This window comes from Sander vitreus, chromosome 11 (genome assembly GCF_031162955.1).
Source record: "Sander vitreus isolate 19-12246 chromosome 11, sanVit1, whole genome shotgun sequence".
NCBI lineage: Eukaryota > Metazoa > Chordata > Actinopteri > Perciformes > Percidae > Sander > Sander vitreus.
The window spans coordinates 31225335-31238196 of NC_135865.1; the positions used below are offsets into that span (position 1 = coordinate 31225335).

Consider the following 12862-nt stretch of genomic DNA (forward strand, 5'->3'; position numbering starts at 1 on the left):
GTGTGACTTTTTTGCAATGTCATCCCCATTCACATCTATACAATGTGTTTATGACTACATTGCTGACAAGAACACAATGTTTACAAGAACACATATTGTTCATAGATACAGTCCAGTAGCCTCTTAATTTTGCTCTCAAAATGCACCAAATTGAAAAACCAAAACCGTTAAACTTCCGTACGTACATTGTTAGAAAGGGTACAAAATTCCCTACATGTTGATGTAAAATGAATGCATGAAGAGTTAAAACTGTGGAGGGTATAGCAAAGTAAAAAGCAGTTTGCTTCTGCTTCTCTCCACTCTGTCAGTTGGATCCTGCAAACTGAGTCTGAACATTTCATCCCGTACATACTAATGTAAAATGTCAGAATATTTTCTAAGCCTCAAACAAGGTTGAATATTTCTGCAAGTATTAACATAAAAATAATAAAAAGACAGAGACAGACAGACAGACAGACAGACAGAGACATACAGAGAGAGACAGAGAGACAGAAGTGGAACGCAAAAGATATAGACTAATGTTCATATTACTGCCTGCAGTATTCAAGTTGACTGTCTGTGAAAGTGTTGTCATGGTAACATATGACCAGTGAAAACACCCTTTGAAGTCTGTGATGAGATCTCTTTGATCTTTAATCAGTTAACGACTGTGTCACCTGCTGAAACTGTCACCTGTGCCCCACTGGAGCTATTCAAAGACACTGAGCGCAAGCTCTCAAATAAAGGCTCAGACTGCTGAAACGATAAGGGGTATCAGTCAAATGATGTAATCGTGACCACGACAAGGCCTTTATGAACACATCCATATAAAATGTATGTTAAACTTAAAAATGTCGGCATATCAGCGATTTAAAAAAGTGGTTCGCTATGAGTTTCGTTCAGAAATGTGAAGGACGTTTAACATGGCAGCGAATGGAGGAAGATGTGGAACTGTTGTCATTTGGAAGCTCAACGAGCCAGAAGTATAAGTCATATCACATAACTGAGCACATTGGCTGAAACTAGACAGAAATACCTACATTTTGATGTATGAATTGTGTATGACAAGTAGATATTGTGGGTGTGAGAGCAATTTATAGAAAAGGGACAAAGATCATTTTTTTAAGGCTCTGTGCTCTAGCTATGACATCATCCACTCTAATGTCAATATGTTCTTCATGTTTTTTTCCTATTATATTGTCTCCATTAGACCTTCTGCAAGGCCAACGGTGGGAATCTGGCTTCAGTCCGTTCAGAAGAGGAACATGTATTCCTCAGAACCTTCATTAACCAAGTGAGCGGTGAAAACAGACGGACCTGGATCGGAGGCTCTGACTCAGTGAAGGTGAGACTTTTTATCACTCGTCTCTCGAGCTATTTGAGGAAATGAAATTTGATGAAAGAAATGAAGAACAGAAAGAGGAAAATGAATCTAAAACAACAGAAAAAAGGAGGATCCTTTTTGATTTTACTCTGACTTTTAACCTTTCTCCTCCAGGAGGGCGTGTGGACGTGGTCTGATGGATCCCCATTCATCTACCAACATTGGGGTAATCAGGGGCAGCTAGCAACTCCAATGACGAGCACTTTCTTGAGATGAACTTTCAGGGTAAAAAACAACATATCTTTTAAATAATAAACAATGATCTCTGAACTTATCGCAGGTGGTCGTATATGTTCCAGTCTGAAAGATAAAAAGTTAAGACATTAAAACTCTGAAAAATCTCCCTACAGGAGACAACTGGAGCGACGCGCTATGTACCACAACATTTCCTTTCCTGTGCTCCAAGAACCTGTGAGACCTCCCACCATCATGATCTCACTACAGCTCATCTATAATCTCTTTCATTGATTCACCTTCAGTTTGTTCTGCAGACAGAAACAGCTCTCCACTGACAGACTCACTTTACCTTGTTCATTATCTGAAGAGTTAGGAAACGGTTCACATTTGGGTTTTAACATTAGAAGGAAACTGACTCTCTGAGCTGGACCAAAACATAATCAGTTATTGGACTTTTAATCTAGTAAATAACACAAAATGAAATACAGAAAACATTTGAATACTCTGACATCTTTTCCATTTTAGTTTACTGAATATTGTCTGTCAGCTCTGTCTAAAGGTAACAACATCCACCTACCAGACATGAGTGGTGACCATCTTCTCTTCAAAAATGTCCAAATAGAAAATATAAGTCCAAATGTTGTCTGAACGTTCTGTGATACAAGAGGAGTTTCTGGTGTGTTGGGTTCTTTATTCATCTCTTTTCCTTCACTATATAATCAATAAGCATTCAAAAAAATAAGACATATTGTCACAAACAGTGTCTGGACCTGACTTACTGACTCTTGTTTTCTCTAAAGCAGTGGTTCTCAAATGGGGATATGTGTCCCCCTAGGGGTACTCTGGAGGACAGCAGGGGGTACGTGTCCCCCTAGAGGTACTCTGGAGGACTGCAGGGGGTACGTGTCCCCCTAGGGGTACTTTAGAGGACTGCAGGGGGTACGTGTCCCCCTAGCGGTACTCTGGAGGACAGCAGGGGGTACGTGTCCCCCTAGCGGTACTTTAGAGGACTGCAGGGGGTACGTGTCCCCCTAGAGGTACTCTGGAGGACAGCAGGGGGTACGTGTCCCCCTAGGGGTACTCTGGAGGACTGCAGGGGGTACGTGTCCCCCTAGAGGTACTCTGGAGGACAGCAGGGGGTACGTGTCCCCCTAGGGGTACTCTGGAGGACTGCAGGGGGTACGTGTCCCCCTAGAGGTACTCTGGAGGACAGCAGGGGGTACGTGTCCCCCTAGGGGTACTCTGGAGGACTGCAGGGGGTACGTGTCCCCCTAGAGGGACTCTGGAGGACAGCAGGGGGTACGTGTCCCCCTAGCGGTACTTTAGAGGACTGCAGGGGGTACGTGTCCCCCTAGAGGTACTCTGGAGGACTGCAGGGGGTACGTGTCCCCCTAGCGGTACTTTAGAGGACTGCAGGGGGTACGTGTCCCCCTAGAGGTACTCTGGAGGACTGCAGGGGGTACGTGACATTTTTTGCAAAATGTTTCCAGTTCCAAGGCTGTAGTTACTTCTACTGTCTTTTATTTTCTCACTTTTTTCAAAGTTTTTGTCTCTGTTTTTGAAGTTTGTCACCATTTTTGGAAGGCGTTTGTTTTGACCTATTCTTCTTTGACCTATTCCTTACTTTTTTCTACTGTCTTTTTTTTTCTTGGATGTTTTTGTCACTTTTTCCAAAGTTTTTGTCTCTTTTCTCAAAGTTTGTTGCTTATTTGAATTTTTTGTCACTTTTGCCGCCCTAGTGTTGCCTTCCTTCTTTATACTGTGTTTTTTTTTCAGAGTTTGTATTACTATTTTCGACCTATTCTTGCTATACTTCATTCTTTCTCTTTTTCTTTCTACTCTGTTTTTTTTTGAGGTTTTGTCTCTTCTTTTCATCATCATCTAAATGTTTTCCAGGTCCAAGGCTGTTGTTTAGTAACATCACTGACATTGCTGTATTCTTCCTCAATCTAAACGCGATTGGTCGGGACTATTGGCGTCACTTTTGACGCAGTTAGGTTAAGGAAAAGGTCGTCGGTGGGCTTACGTTTACATGACACGCGGGACAAGAACGGGACAGTTGGGTTTAGTAAAAGAGTCCACAAAGTCTTCCTCCTGCAGGATGGGGGAACATGGGACGGCGCCTTCGTTAGGAGTTAAAGTCACGACTCTTCTAGGTGAATGCTCAACAGATTCTCACTCCCATCGCGTAAAATACGGACGCTTGGTCAGGTGCCTTTGGCGTTGTTATTGACGCTAAAAGTCTCCTTTAGCGTAAGATCTAAACGCGTGTTATCTAAACGCGATTGGTCGGGACTATTGGCGTCACTTTTGACGCAGTTAGGTTAAGGAAAAGGTCGTGGGTGGGCTTACGTTTACATGACACGCGGGACAAGAACGGGACAGTTGGGTTTAGTAAAAGAAGAACGGGACAGTTGGGTTTATGAAACGTGGGACATGATCCCCGGTCTCCTGAGTGAAAGTCCTGTGTTGTTTGACCCATCCACCCCCCCAACCAACCTCCCTAAGCGGATTTTCGGCTTTTCATACTACTCGCTACCGTAGTCGCTCTTAGTGCTACGTCATCTTCAAACGCTGTGTAGCTGCTGCTCTCCCCGGTGCGTTCTACAAACACGCTGAAGGGCGCTTTTTGCGTCGCTTCAGACGCTGACAGCTACTGTCCAAACATCCGTATTCTACGAGTTCAGAGTGAGAACGGGTTGGCGCCAGCAGTCCAAATGAGACAAAGATGTCGGAAAAAGACGCAAAAAACTTTGAAAAAAGAGACACAAACATGACATCACTGTATTTATCCTCTTTATGGAGACTTTTTTTTTTCTACCAAAAATTATTCACGCTGGTTAGGGGCAGTACATGGCTTAAAAACACTGTTCAAAAGGGGAACATTATTGAAAAAAGCTTGAGAACCAGTGGTGTAAAGAGACAAAGAATTATATATTTGTGAATATTTGATTCCTTTTCTTAAATAATTACAATAAATACAAGATTAAGATGCTAATCCAAAATACAAATAAAGACATTGATGAATAGATTAAATAAGATAATGAAGTTTATATTAAAAAGAAGTAAAAGTACCCAATACCACAGAGTAGTATTAGTTATTAGAGAAAATCATGGATTAAAAATATAAGTATCAGCATTAAAATAACCAAAAGTAAAAGTACACATTGTGAAGAATGTCAGAAATATATATATTAAATATTACGTGTAAAAAATAATTTAATATGACCATAAATAGTATCCAAAACAAGGTTTAGTTTCATTAAAATAAACTTTAAAGTGCAGCGTTCAACAGTAGCGATGAGGTAACGTGAGACGACAGAGAGTTTGATCAGTCAGCCTTTATTAGTCATTAATATATTGTCCTGTTCCAACACATCTCCGTCTTTTCTCTTGTTATTCTCACTCGTAGTCTTGATATCCTCATCGCTTCCTCCCCTTTTAATCCTCTCCTTCCCTTCCTCCCCTTCTTATTCTCTCCTTCCCTTCCTCTCCTTATTCTCTCCTTCCCTTCCTCTCCTTATTCTCTCCTTCCCTTCCTCTCCTTTTATTCTCTCCTTCCCTTCCTCCCCTTCTTATTCTCTCCTTCCCTTCCTCTCCTTCTTATTCTCTCCTTCCCTTCCTCTCCTTTTATTCTCTCCTTCCCTTCCTCTCCTTCTTATTCTCTCCTTCCCTTCCTCTCCTTCTTATTCTCTCCTTCCCTTCCTCTCCTTCTTATTCTCTCCTTCCCTTCCTCTCCTTCTTATTCTCTCCTTCCCTTCCTCTCCTTTTATTCTCTCCTTCCCTTCCTCTCCTTCTTATTCTCTCCTTCCCTTCCTCTCCTTCCCTTTCTCTCCTTCTTATTCTCTCCTTCCCTTCCTCTCCTTATTCTCTCCTTCCCTTCCTCTCCTTATTCTCTCCTTCCCTTCCTCTCCTTCCCTTCCTCTCCTTCCCTTTCTCTCCTTATTCTCTCCTTCCCTTTCTCTCCTTCTTATTCTCTCCTTCCCTTTCTCTCCTTATTCTCTCCTTCCCTTCCTCTCCTTTTATTCTCTCCTTCCCTTCCTCTCGTTACTCGTCCGTCTGGCTCCAGCTGACGGGGATCCACTGCGGTTCATCCTGCGCCGCCTGGATGATGGAGCAGAGCTGCATGCAGGCGTCCTGCAGGTCGTCGTTCACCAGCACGCTGTCGAACAGCTGTTTGTACTTGGCCTCCATCACCTGGGACGCCTCCTCCAGCTCCACAAAGTCTTCCTCCTGCAGGACGGGGGAACATGGGACGGCGCTTTCGTTAGGAGTTAAAGTCACAAGTCTTCTAGGTGAATACTCAACAGATTCTCACTCCCATCGCGTAAAATACGGACGCTTGGTCAGGTGCCTTTGGCGTTGTTATTGACGCTAAAAGTCTCCTTTAGCGTCAGATCTAAACGCGTGTTATCTAAACGCGATTGGTCGGGACTATTGCCGTCACTTTTGATGCAGTTAGGTTAAGGAAAAGGTCGTGGGTGGGCTTACGTTTACATGACACGCGGGACAAGAACGGGACAGTTGGGTTTAGTAAAAGAAGAACGGGACAGTTGGGTTTATGAAACGTGGGACATGATCCCCGGTCTCCTGAGTGAAAGTCCTGTGTTGTTTGACCCATCCACCCCCCCAACCAACCTCCCTATGCGGATTTTCGGCCTTTCATACTACTCGCCACTGTAGTCGCTACCGTAGTACGAGTTTGGAGTGAGAACGGGTTGGCGCCGGCAGTCCAAATGAGACAAAGATGTCAGAAAAAGACGCAAAAAAATGTTAAAAAAGAGACAAAAACATGAGATAAAAGCGACAAAAGAAACAAAAAGAGCATGAAAAATAATAGAAGAATTTGCAGAAAGCTTCAAAATGTCAAAAAAGCTTAAAAAACCTTGGAAAAAGCGGCAACAAACCCATTGGGTGTCTGTATTTCTCTTCGTCACAATAAACTGTTTCTTCAATTACACAATGATGCAACTAAAGCTCCTTCATTTCCACTTTGAATGTAAAGTTAAAGGTGCACTATGACTTCCTGCATGACGTCACTTCTGTTGACGTTCCAAGTAAATTTCAAACAAAACCAGAGCTAGCTCGCCCCTCCCCCCGTGTTTCCGTAACTGTCCTGACTAACTGACTAACTGTCACTAACCCCCAACCATCTTGTCTGTGATTGGCTGGAACGTGGTTTGTTGTATTTTGGTGCCTATCCTGTGCCTCTAGTATTTGTTTGACGTTTATGAGCCCTGTGTTGTCTCCCGAGACCGGGCTTTTTCACGGTGTGTTCAGGGACCTGGCAGCTAGCGGGTCAAGGAGAGATGACTACCATTTGAGACGAAAATTATATAGCGCTGAAACCACGCAGGAACGCATACTGCACCTTTAAACCGCCAGCTGAGCGTCGCCCACAACCTTCTCACTGCTTTCATCAAAGTCACTTTCGTACCCTAATCAGACATTTAAATGTACGAAAACTCACGTGTAGATTCTTAGATGTGTGTAAATTGGTTATATTTGTACTTTGGGGGAAAAGCACTGTGCAAAAGACATTCATTCCGAAACTATTTCAAATGTAAAATAAACCATTTGGTGTCTGAACTCTATTGTTTTTTAATCTCTGTTCAGAAAGTTCTTATTGAAGGAAAGCTCTTACTGTGAATGCTCTGTTGACGGTGCACTTGGTGATGATTTGGGCCTCTCTCCGGGTTTGTCTCAGTCTGTCTGGACTCGGAGCTTTGATGAAGATCACGTAGGGCTTCAGTTTCTTCGTCCGCAGCGACTGGATGCTCTGACAACAAAACCAAGACATCTGGGATTAATGTGTTACTCCGCCGCTAATAAATAGTTCCCAATAAATGCACTGTTTCCTTTGTTTCTTTGATAGAAACCACAGTGAGCTGCTTTTTTAGGAAAGGAAAAGCTAAAAATTTGCGTTAAAGCTTTTTAAACTCTGTAAAACATACGACCACCTCTGTCTTTAAAGCCTCGATTCAGATGAAGAAAAACTCCACACACACTTCAGGAAGAGCAGAGACTGTCCTTTCTGGAAAAACGCTCCCGTGTGTAGTTTGTTCAAGCATCAACTCTGACCCACATTTAGGTTTATAGTGGCGGCGCCGTCTAATAATTATGATGGGAGCAAAGCAGGAAGAGAAGTGATGAAGATTAAGAGCGTCAAACCCCGCAGTAAGGACGTAAACAAAGACAGGACTTTCACCCGGGAGACCGGGATTCATGTCCCGTTTGAAAAGAAAAGGAAGCAAACGGAGCTGCGTCACATTTTGCGTCACGTGGTAACCTTCCAGAAGTGAAGTCACGTCTGATTTGAACAGGGATGAACTGAATCCAGGATTCGGTTTCTGATTCGGCTGAATGTTGGGCTTTTTGACGGGGTTGGGTTTCTGTCAAACCTTAGAATTTTTTCCCACCGAACCGAACCCTACGCTTGCTCTATGCGCATTACGCTGGTCGACGTAACGACGGCGCCGTTGATTACAGGAAGGTGTTTACGTAGGTGGAGCTTCAATGCAGCAGGCTGTGAGGAAGTGGAAATGGAACTGGTGAGCAGAAAAAGTGTTGTTTGGCAGTACTTTCAGTCAAAAGAAGGCCATTCAAGTCCAGCTACATGTTCAATCTGCAATGCTGGTTAGTCTGGTGGTGGCGAGGACCCTAAACAATACACAACATCACCGCTGTTACAACATCTGGTATGAAACATCTGGAAGAATACGAGCTGAGCATGAAGGAATCTACAGACAGCAGCCAGAATGCAGCAACTTCAGGTACGGCAAAGGAAGGACAGTCACTGTTTACTTCATTAATGTGTTGACTGTGTTCATGGACTGAGGACGGGACGAGGATTTGGTATTCGGTTTCAGATTTGGCAGAATCTTAACCAGTGGATTTGGTATTCAGCCGAACCCCAAAAATCTGGATTCAGTGCATAGATTTGAACCCAAACCTCCATCTTTTTATTAACTTAACTCAGTATTTTGGTGTCTAAACCTAACCAAACTGGGACCGTTTCACAACATTAACCACGTGTTTAAAACCGCGACCGCTACCTTCTCTGTTTTAGATATGAGGACGGAGAGCTCTCCTGTGGGTCAGATTAGAGGAGAGGAACAACAACAGTTATTACTCGGAAAGAAAAAAGTTGATCCATGTTATCATGAAACTCACATGTGGTTCAACATCGATGATGCACATCCGTCCTTGTCTCAGCACCTTGTCAATGGCATCAGTGCTGGTCCCGTACAGGTGGCCCTTATACTCCCCGTACTCCACAAACCTGAATGCACGCATGCACACACACAGACACACACACAGACACACACAGAGACACATACACACCAATATAAATATGCATCCAAATCCAATTAATAACATTCAAAAATCTAAAACAAAACCATGTAAACAGTGAAAAGAGAGGAGGAGTGTACCTGTGGTTACAGACCATGTACTCAAACAGCTCTTTGGTGACAAAGTGGTACTCTCTTCCTGTCTGCTCCCCTGCTCTGATTGGACGAGAGGTGTCTGGAGGAACAGGGCGACAGCCAATCAAAACCTTGCAATTATTATTAATTTAGTATGTGTTCTGATGCTGTGAAAATGTCTTTGTTTAAAGCGTATTGTACACACGACCTCTGTAAACTGCACACTTGTGGGTTAATTTTAAGAAGGGAAGCATGAAACGATCACAGGTAGCATAATGATGCTTTTGAGAATACTACTTAAAAGGCCTGGATGGTGTAGTGCCATGTTTGTGTCTGCAGAATCTTTTGTGTGAATGTATCCGCCGATTTCATGCGTACATGAATGAGATTATCTTGGTCATATCAAACATCAGATTCAGTACTGTTCGTTGTCAGTCTCAGATATGGAGACACTAGCACAAATGCCTCTTTTTTTATTCTTTTTTGGGCTTGTCCGCCTTTATTTTGACAGGACAGGTAAGTGAGAAAGGGGAGAGAGAGGGGGAAGACATGCAGGAAATCGTCATAGGTCGGATTCGAACCCTGGATCTCTGCGTCGAGGCATAAACCTCTAAGGACGTGTGTGCCTGCTCTACCACTGAGCCAACCCGGCCATGCAAATGCCTCTTTTTAAGCACAGAGTACAGATTATGTATTTAAACTAGGGATGCACCGAATCCAGATTTTTGGGGTTCGGCTGACTACTTGGAGCAAAGTCTCATGTTGTGTTGAGCCTTCTTAGTGTTTTAAAAATGTTGATTTTGATGCGCCCCTAGCACTCCCATTCAGAAGGCCATTTGACCGAAAAACGAAAATACGTTCAATCTTAAAAGTGGCGCTTCCGTCCGAATTATGCTTTTAAACGAAAGAGTAAGTTCCTCAAAACAATGACTTAGTATCTGAAAATAATAAGAAACCTCAAGATATAAGTCATAGCTCATTACTTTGAGGTGGTCATTGAGTCAATATTTTGAGAAAGTTTCTCAGACTTAAAGGATCTTTTTTAGGATCACATTGTCAGATATTAGCTTCCATACACTCTTTTATGACACAAAATGTAAAACACAAAATGTATTATAACCAGTGTGGAGACACTTTGAATGTTAGACGTGTTAGATTTGCACATACGAGGTATGGGTCCCTGGAAGGTCGAAGGGTTCAGTTTGATGAGTCTTTTCCTCAGTTCGTTAACTCCAACTTTCGCAGCACCTGGACGCATGAAATGTATTATTTATAAATATATTATTCACAGTAGATATCGTAGAGAAATGGAAAATGAAAGGTGAACAAACTGTCTGAGTTTAGGGACAAAAGGATGGCTGAGATATTGACCGACGAGGATGATGAGGCGGTGGTTCTCCTGTGGGGGGCGCTGGTACAGAGCCACCTCCTCGTACGGAGTGGACAGGGCGCTGCTGCTGGGCGAGCACGAGGTGCATGACTGCCATCTCTTCCTGAAGGATGTTCTCTGCCAGAGACGGAAACTCCGCCGGAAACCAGCTGGTCAAAAAAAATATCAATCACTCAATCAATTAAAACAGCGTCAAACGCCTTCAAAAGAAAAGTCCGTAGAAATACGGATAATATACCGTGTTAATATAAAGGAAGTTAGCTAGTACGTTAGTGAGTAAGTAAGTTAGTGAGTAAGTAAGTAATTTAGTAAGTAAGTAAGTAAGTTAGTGAGTAAGTAAGTAAGTTAGTAAGTAAGTAAGTAAGTAAGTAAGTTAGTAAGTAAGTAAGTTAGTGAGTAAGTAAGTAAGTAATTTAGTAAGTAAGTAAGTAAGTTAGTGAGTAAGTAAGGAAGCACGAAAGTAAGTTAGTAAGTTAGTGAGTAAGTAAGTTAGTAAGTTAGTGAGTAAGTAAGTTAGTGAGTAAGTTAGTGAGTAAGTAAGTAAGTAAGTTAGTGAGTAAGTAAGTAAGTTAGTGAGTAAGTAAGTTAGTGAGTAAGTAAGTTAGTGAGTAAGTAAGTAAGTAAGTTAGTGAGTAAGTAAGTAAGTTAGTGAGTAAGTAAGTTAGTGAGTAAGTAAGTAATTTAGTAAGTTAGTGAGTAAGTAAGTAAGTTAGTAAGTTAGTGAGTAAGTAAGTAAGTTAGTGAGTAAGTTAGTTAGTGAGTAAGTAAGTAAGTTAGTGAGTAAGTAAGTTAGTGAGTAAGTAAGTTAGTTAGTGAGTAAGTAAGTTAGTGAGTAAGTAAGTTAGTGAGTAAGTAAGTAAGTTAGTGAGTAAGTAAGTAAGTAATTTAGTAAGTAAGTAAGTTAGTGAGTAAGTAAGTAAGTAATTTAGTAAGTAAGTAAGTAAGTTAGTGAGTAAGTAAGTAAGTTAGTGAGTAAGTAAGTAAGTTAGTAAGTTAGTGAGTAAGTAAGTAAGTTAGTAAGTTAGTAAGTTAGTGAGTAAGTAAGTTAGTGAGTAAGTAAGTAGTAGTAAGTTGATGTAGTAAGTAAGTAAGTTAGTAAGTAGTAAGTAAGTTGGTGAGTAAGTAAGTAAGTAAGTAAGTAAGTTAGTAAGTAAGTAAGTTAATGAGTAAGTAAGTAAGTTAGTGAGTAAGTAAGTAAGTAAGTTAGTAAGTAAGTAAGTTAGTGAGTAAGTAAGTAAGTTAGTGAGTAAGTAAGTTAGTGAGTAAGTAAGTTAGTTAGTGAGTAAGTAAGTTAGAGTGAGTAAGTAAGTAAGTTGAGTAAGTAGTAGGTTAAGTAAGTAAGTTAGTAGAGTAAGTAAGTTAGTAAGTAAGTAAGTTAGTAAGTAAGTTAGTGAGTAAGTAAGTTAGTAGTTAGTAAGTAAGTAAGTTTGTAGTAAGTAAGTAAGTAAGTATAGTAAGTATAGTAAGTTAGTGAGTAAGTAAGTAAGTAAGTTAGTAAGTAAGTAAGTTAGTGAGTAAGTAAGTTAGTGAGTAAGTTAGTGAGTAAGTAAGTTAGTGAGTAAGTAAGTAATTTAGTAAGTAAGTAAGTTAGTAAGTTAGTAAGTAAGTTAGTGAGTAAGTAAGTGAGTAAGTAAGTTAGTGAGTAAGTAAGTAAGTTAGTGAGTAAGTAAGTAAGTGAGTAGTTAGTGAGTAAGTAGTAGTTGGTAGTAAGTAAGTTAGTAAGTTAGTGAGTAAGTAAGTTAGTGGTAAGTTAGTGAGTGAGTAAGTTAGTAAGTAAGTAAGTTAGTAAGTAGTAGTAAGTAAGTAAGTAAGTTAGTAAGTTAGTAAGTTAGTGGTAAAGTGAGTAAGTAATTTAGTAAGTAAGTTAGTGGTAAGTAAGTAAGTAATTTAGTAAGTAAGTAAGTTAGTGAGTAAGTAAGTAAGTAAGTTAGTAAGTAAGTAAGTAAGTAAGATAGTAAGTAAGTAAGTTAGTGAGTAAGTAAGTAAGTTAGTGAGTAAGTAAGTAAGTTAGTGAGTAAGTAAGTTAGTGAGTAAGTAAGTTAGTGAGTAAGTAAGTAAGTTAGTGAGTAAGTATATATATATACATATATATATATATATATATATATATATATATATATATATATATATAGATACTGTGTACATGATAGTTATGGATTCATGGAGTAATAAGTACGGTTAATCCAGCAAAAGCACTTTGGTTAAATACAGTTTAGTCAGTTTTGATTTTTATTTCAATATTAAACAAACTAATTGAGTGTGTCTTACCCAGGTAGATTCCATCAGTAATATCAGAGTCGGCTTCATCTGAAGGAAGAAAACATTCACTCACTTCACTGCTTTTTATTCATTTATTCACTAGTAGATAGTCTGGGTAAACCCAGCCCGATCAGCCGGCAATTTGATTTCTCCCTGCAGCTCAGGCTGGAAACTTGTAAGTTTTTCTATCCTGCTTCCGTTACAAATCTGCGGAGACCAATCAAAAACTGGCTTATCCACCTGGCG

The 12862-nt window shown here is 40.8% G+C and overlaps 1 protein-coding gene across 1 annotated transcript in view; it reads right to left on the minus strand.

The window, feature by feature from the left end:
- Positions 1-5587: 5587 nt before the first annotated feature.
- mpp4a (MAGUK p55 scaffold protein 4a) overlaps positions 5588-12862 on the minus strand; it is a 23044-nt gene continuing 15769 nt past the window's right edge. Inside the window, exons 13-19 of the mRNA XM_078262854.1 lie at positions 12626-12664; positions 10339-10506; positions 10135-10215; positions 8974-9067; positions 8714-8822; positions 7185-7319; positions 5588-5773 (exon numbers count right to left, since the gene is read on the minus strand). Coding sequence (XP_078118980.1) covers positions 5588-5773; positions 7185-7319; positions 8714-8822; positions 8974-9067; positions 10135-10215; positions 10339-10506; positions 12626-12664 — 812 coding nt within the window. The remainder of the gene's footprint in view (positions 5774-7184; positions 7320-8713; positions 8823-8973; positions 9068-10134; positions 10216-10338; positions 10507-12625; positions 12665-12862) is intronic.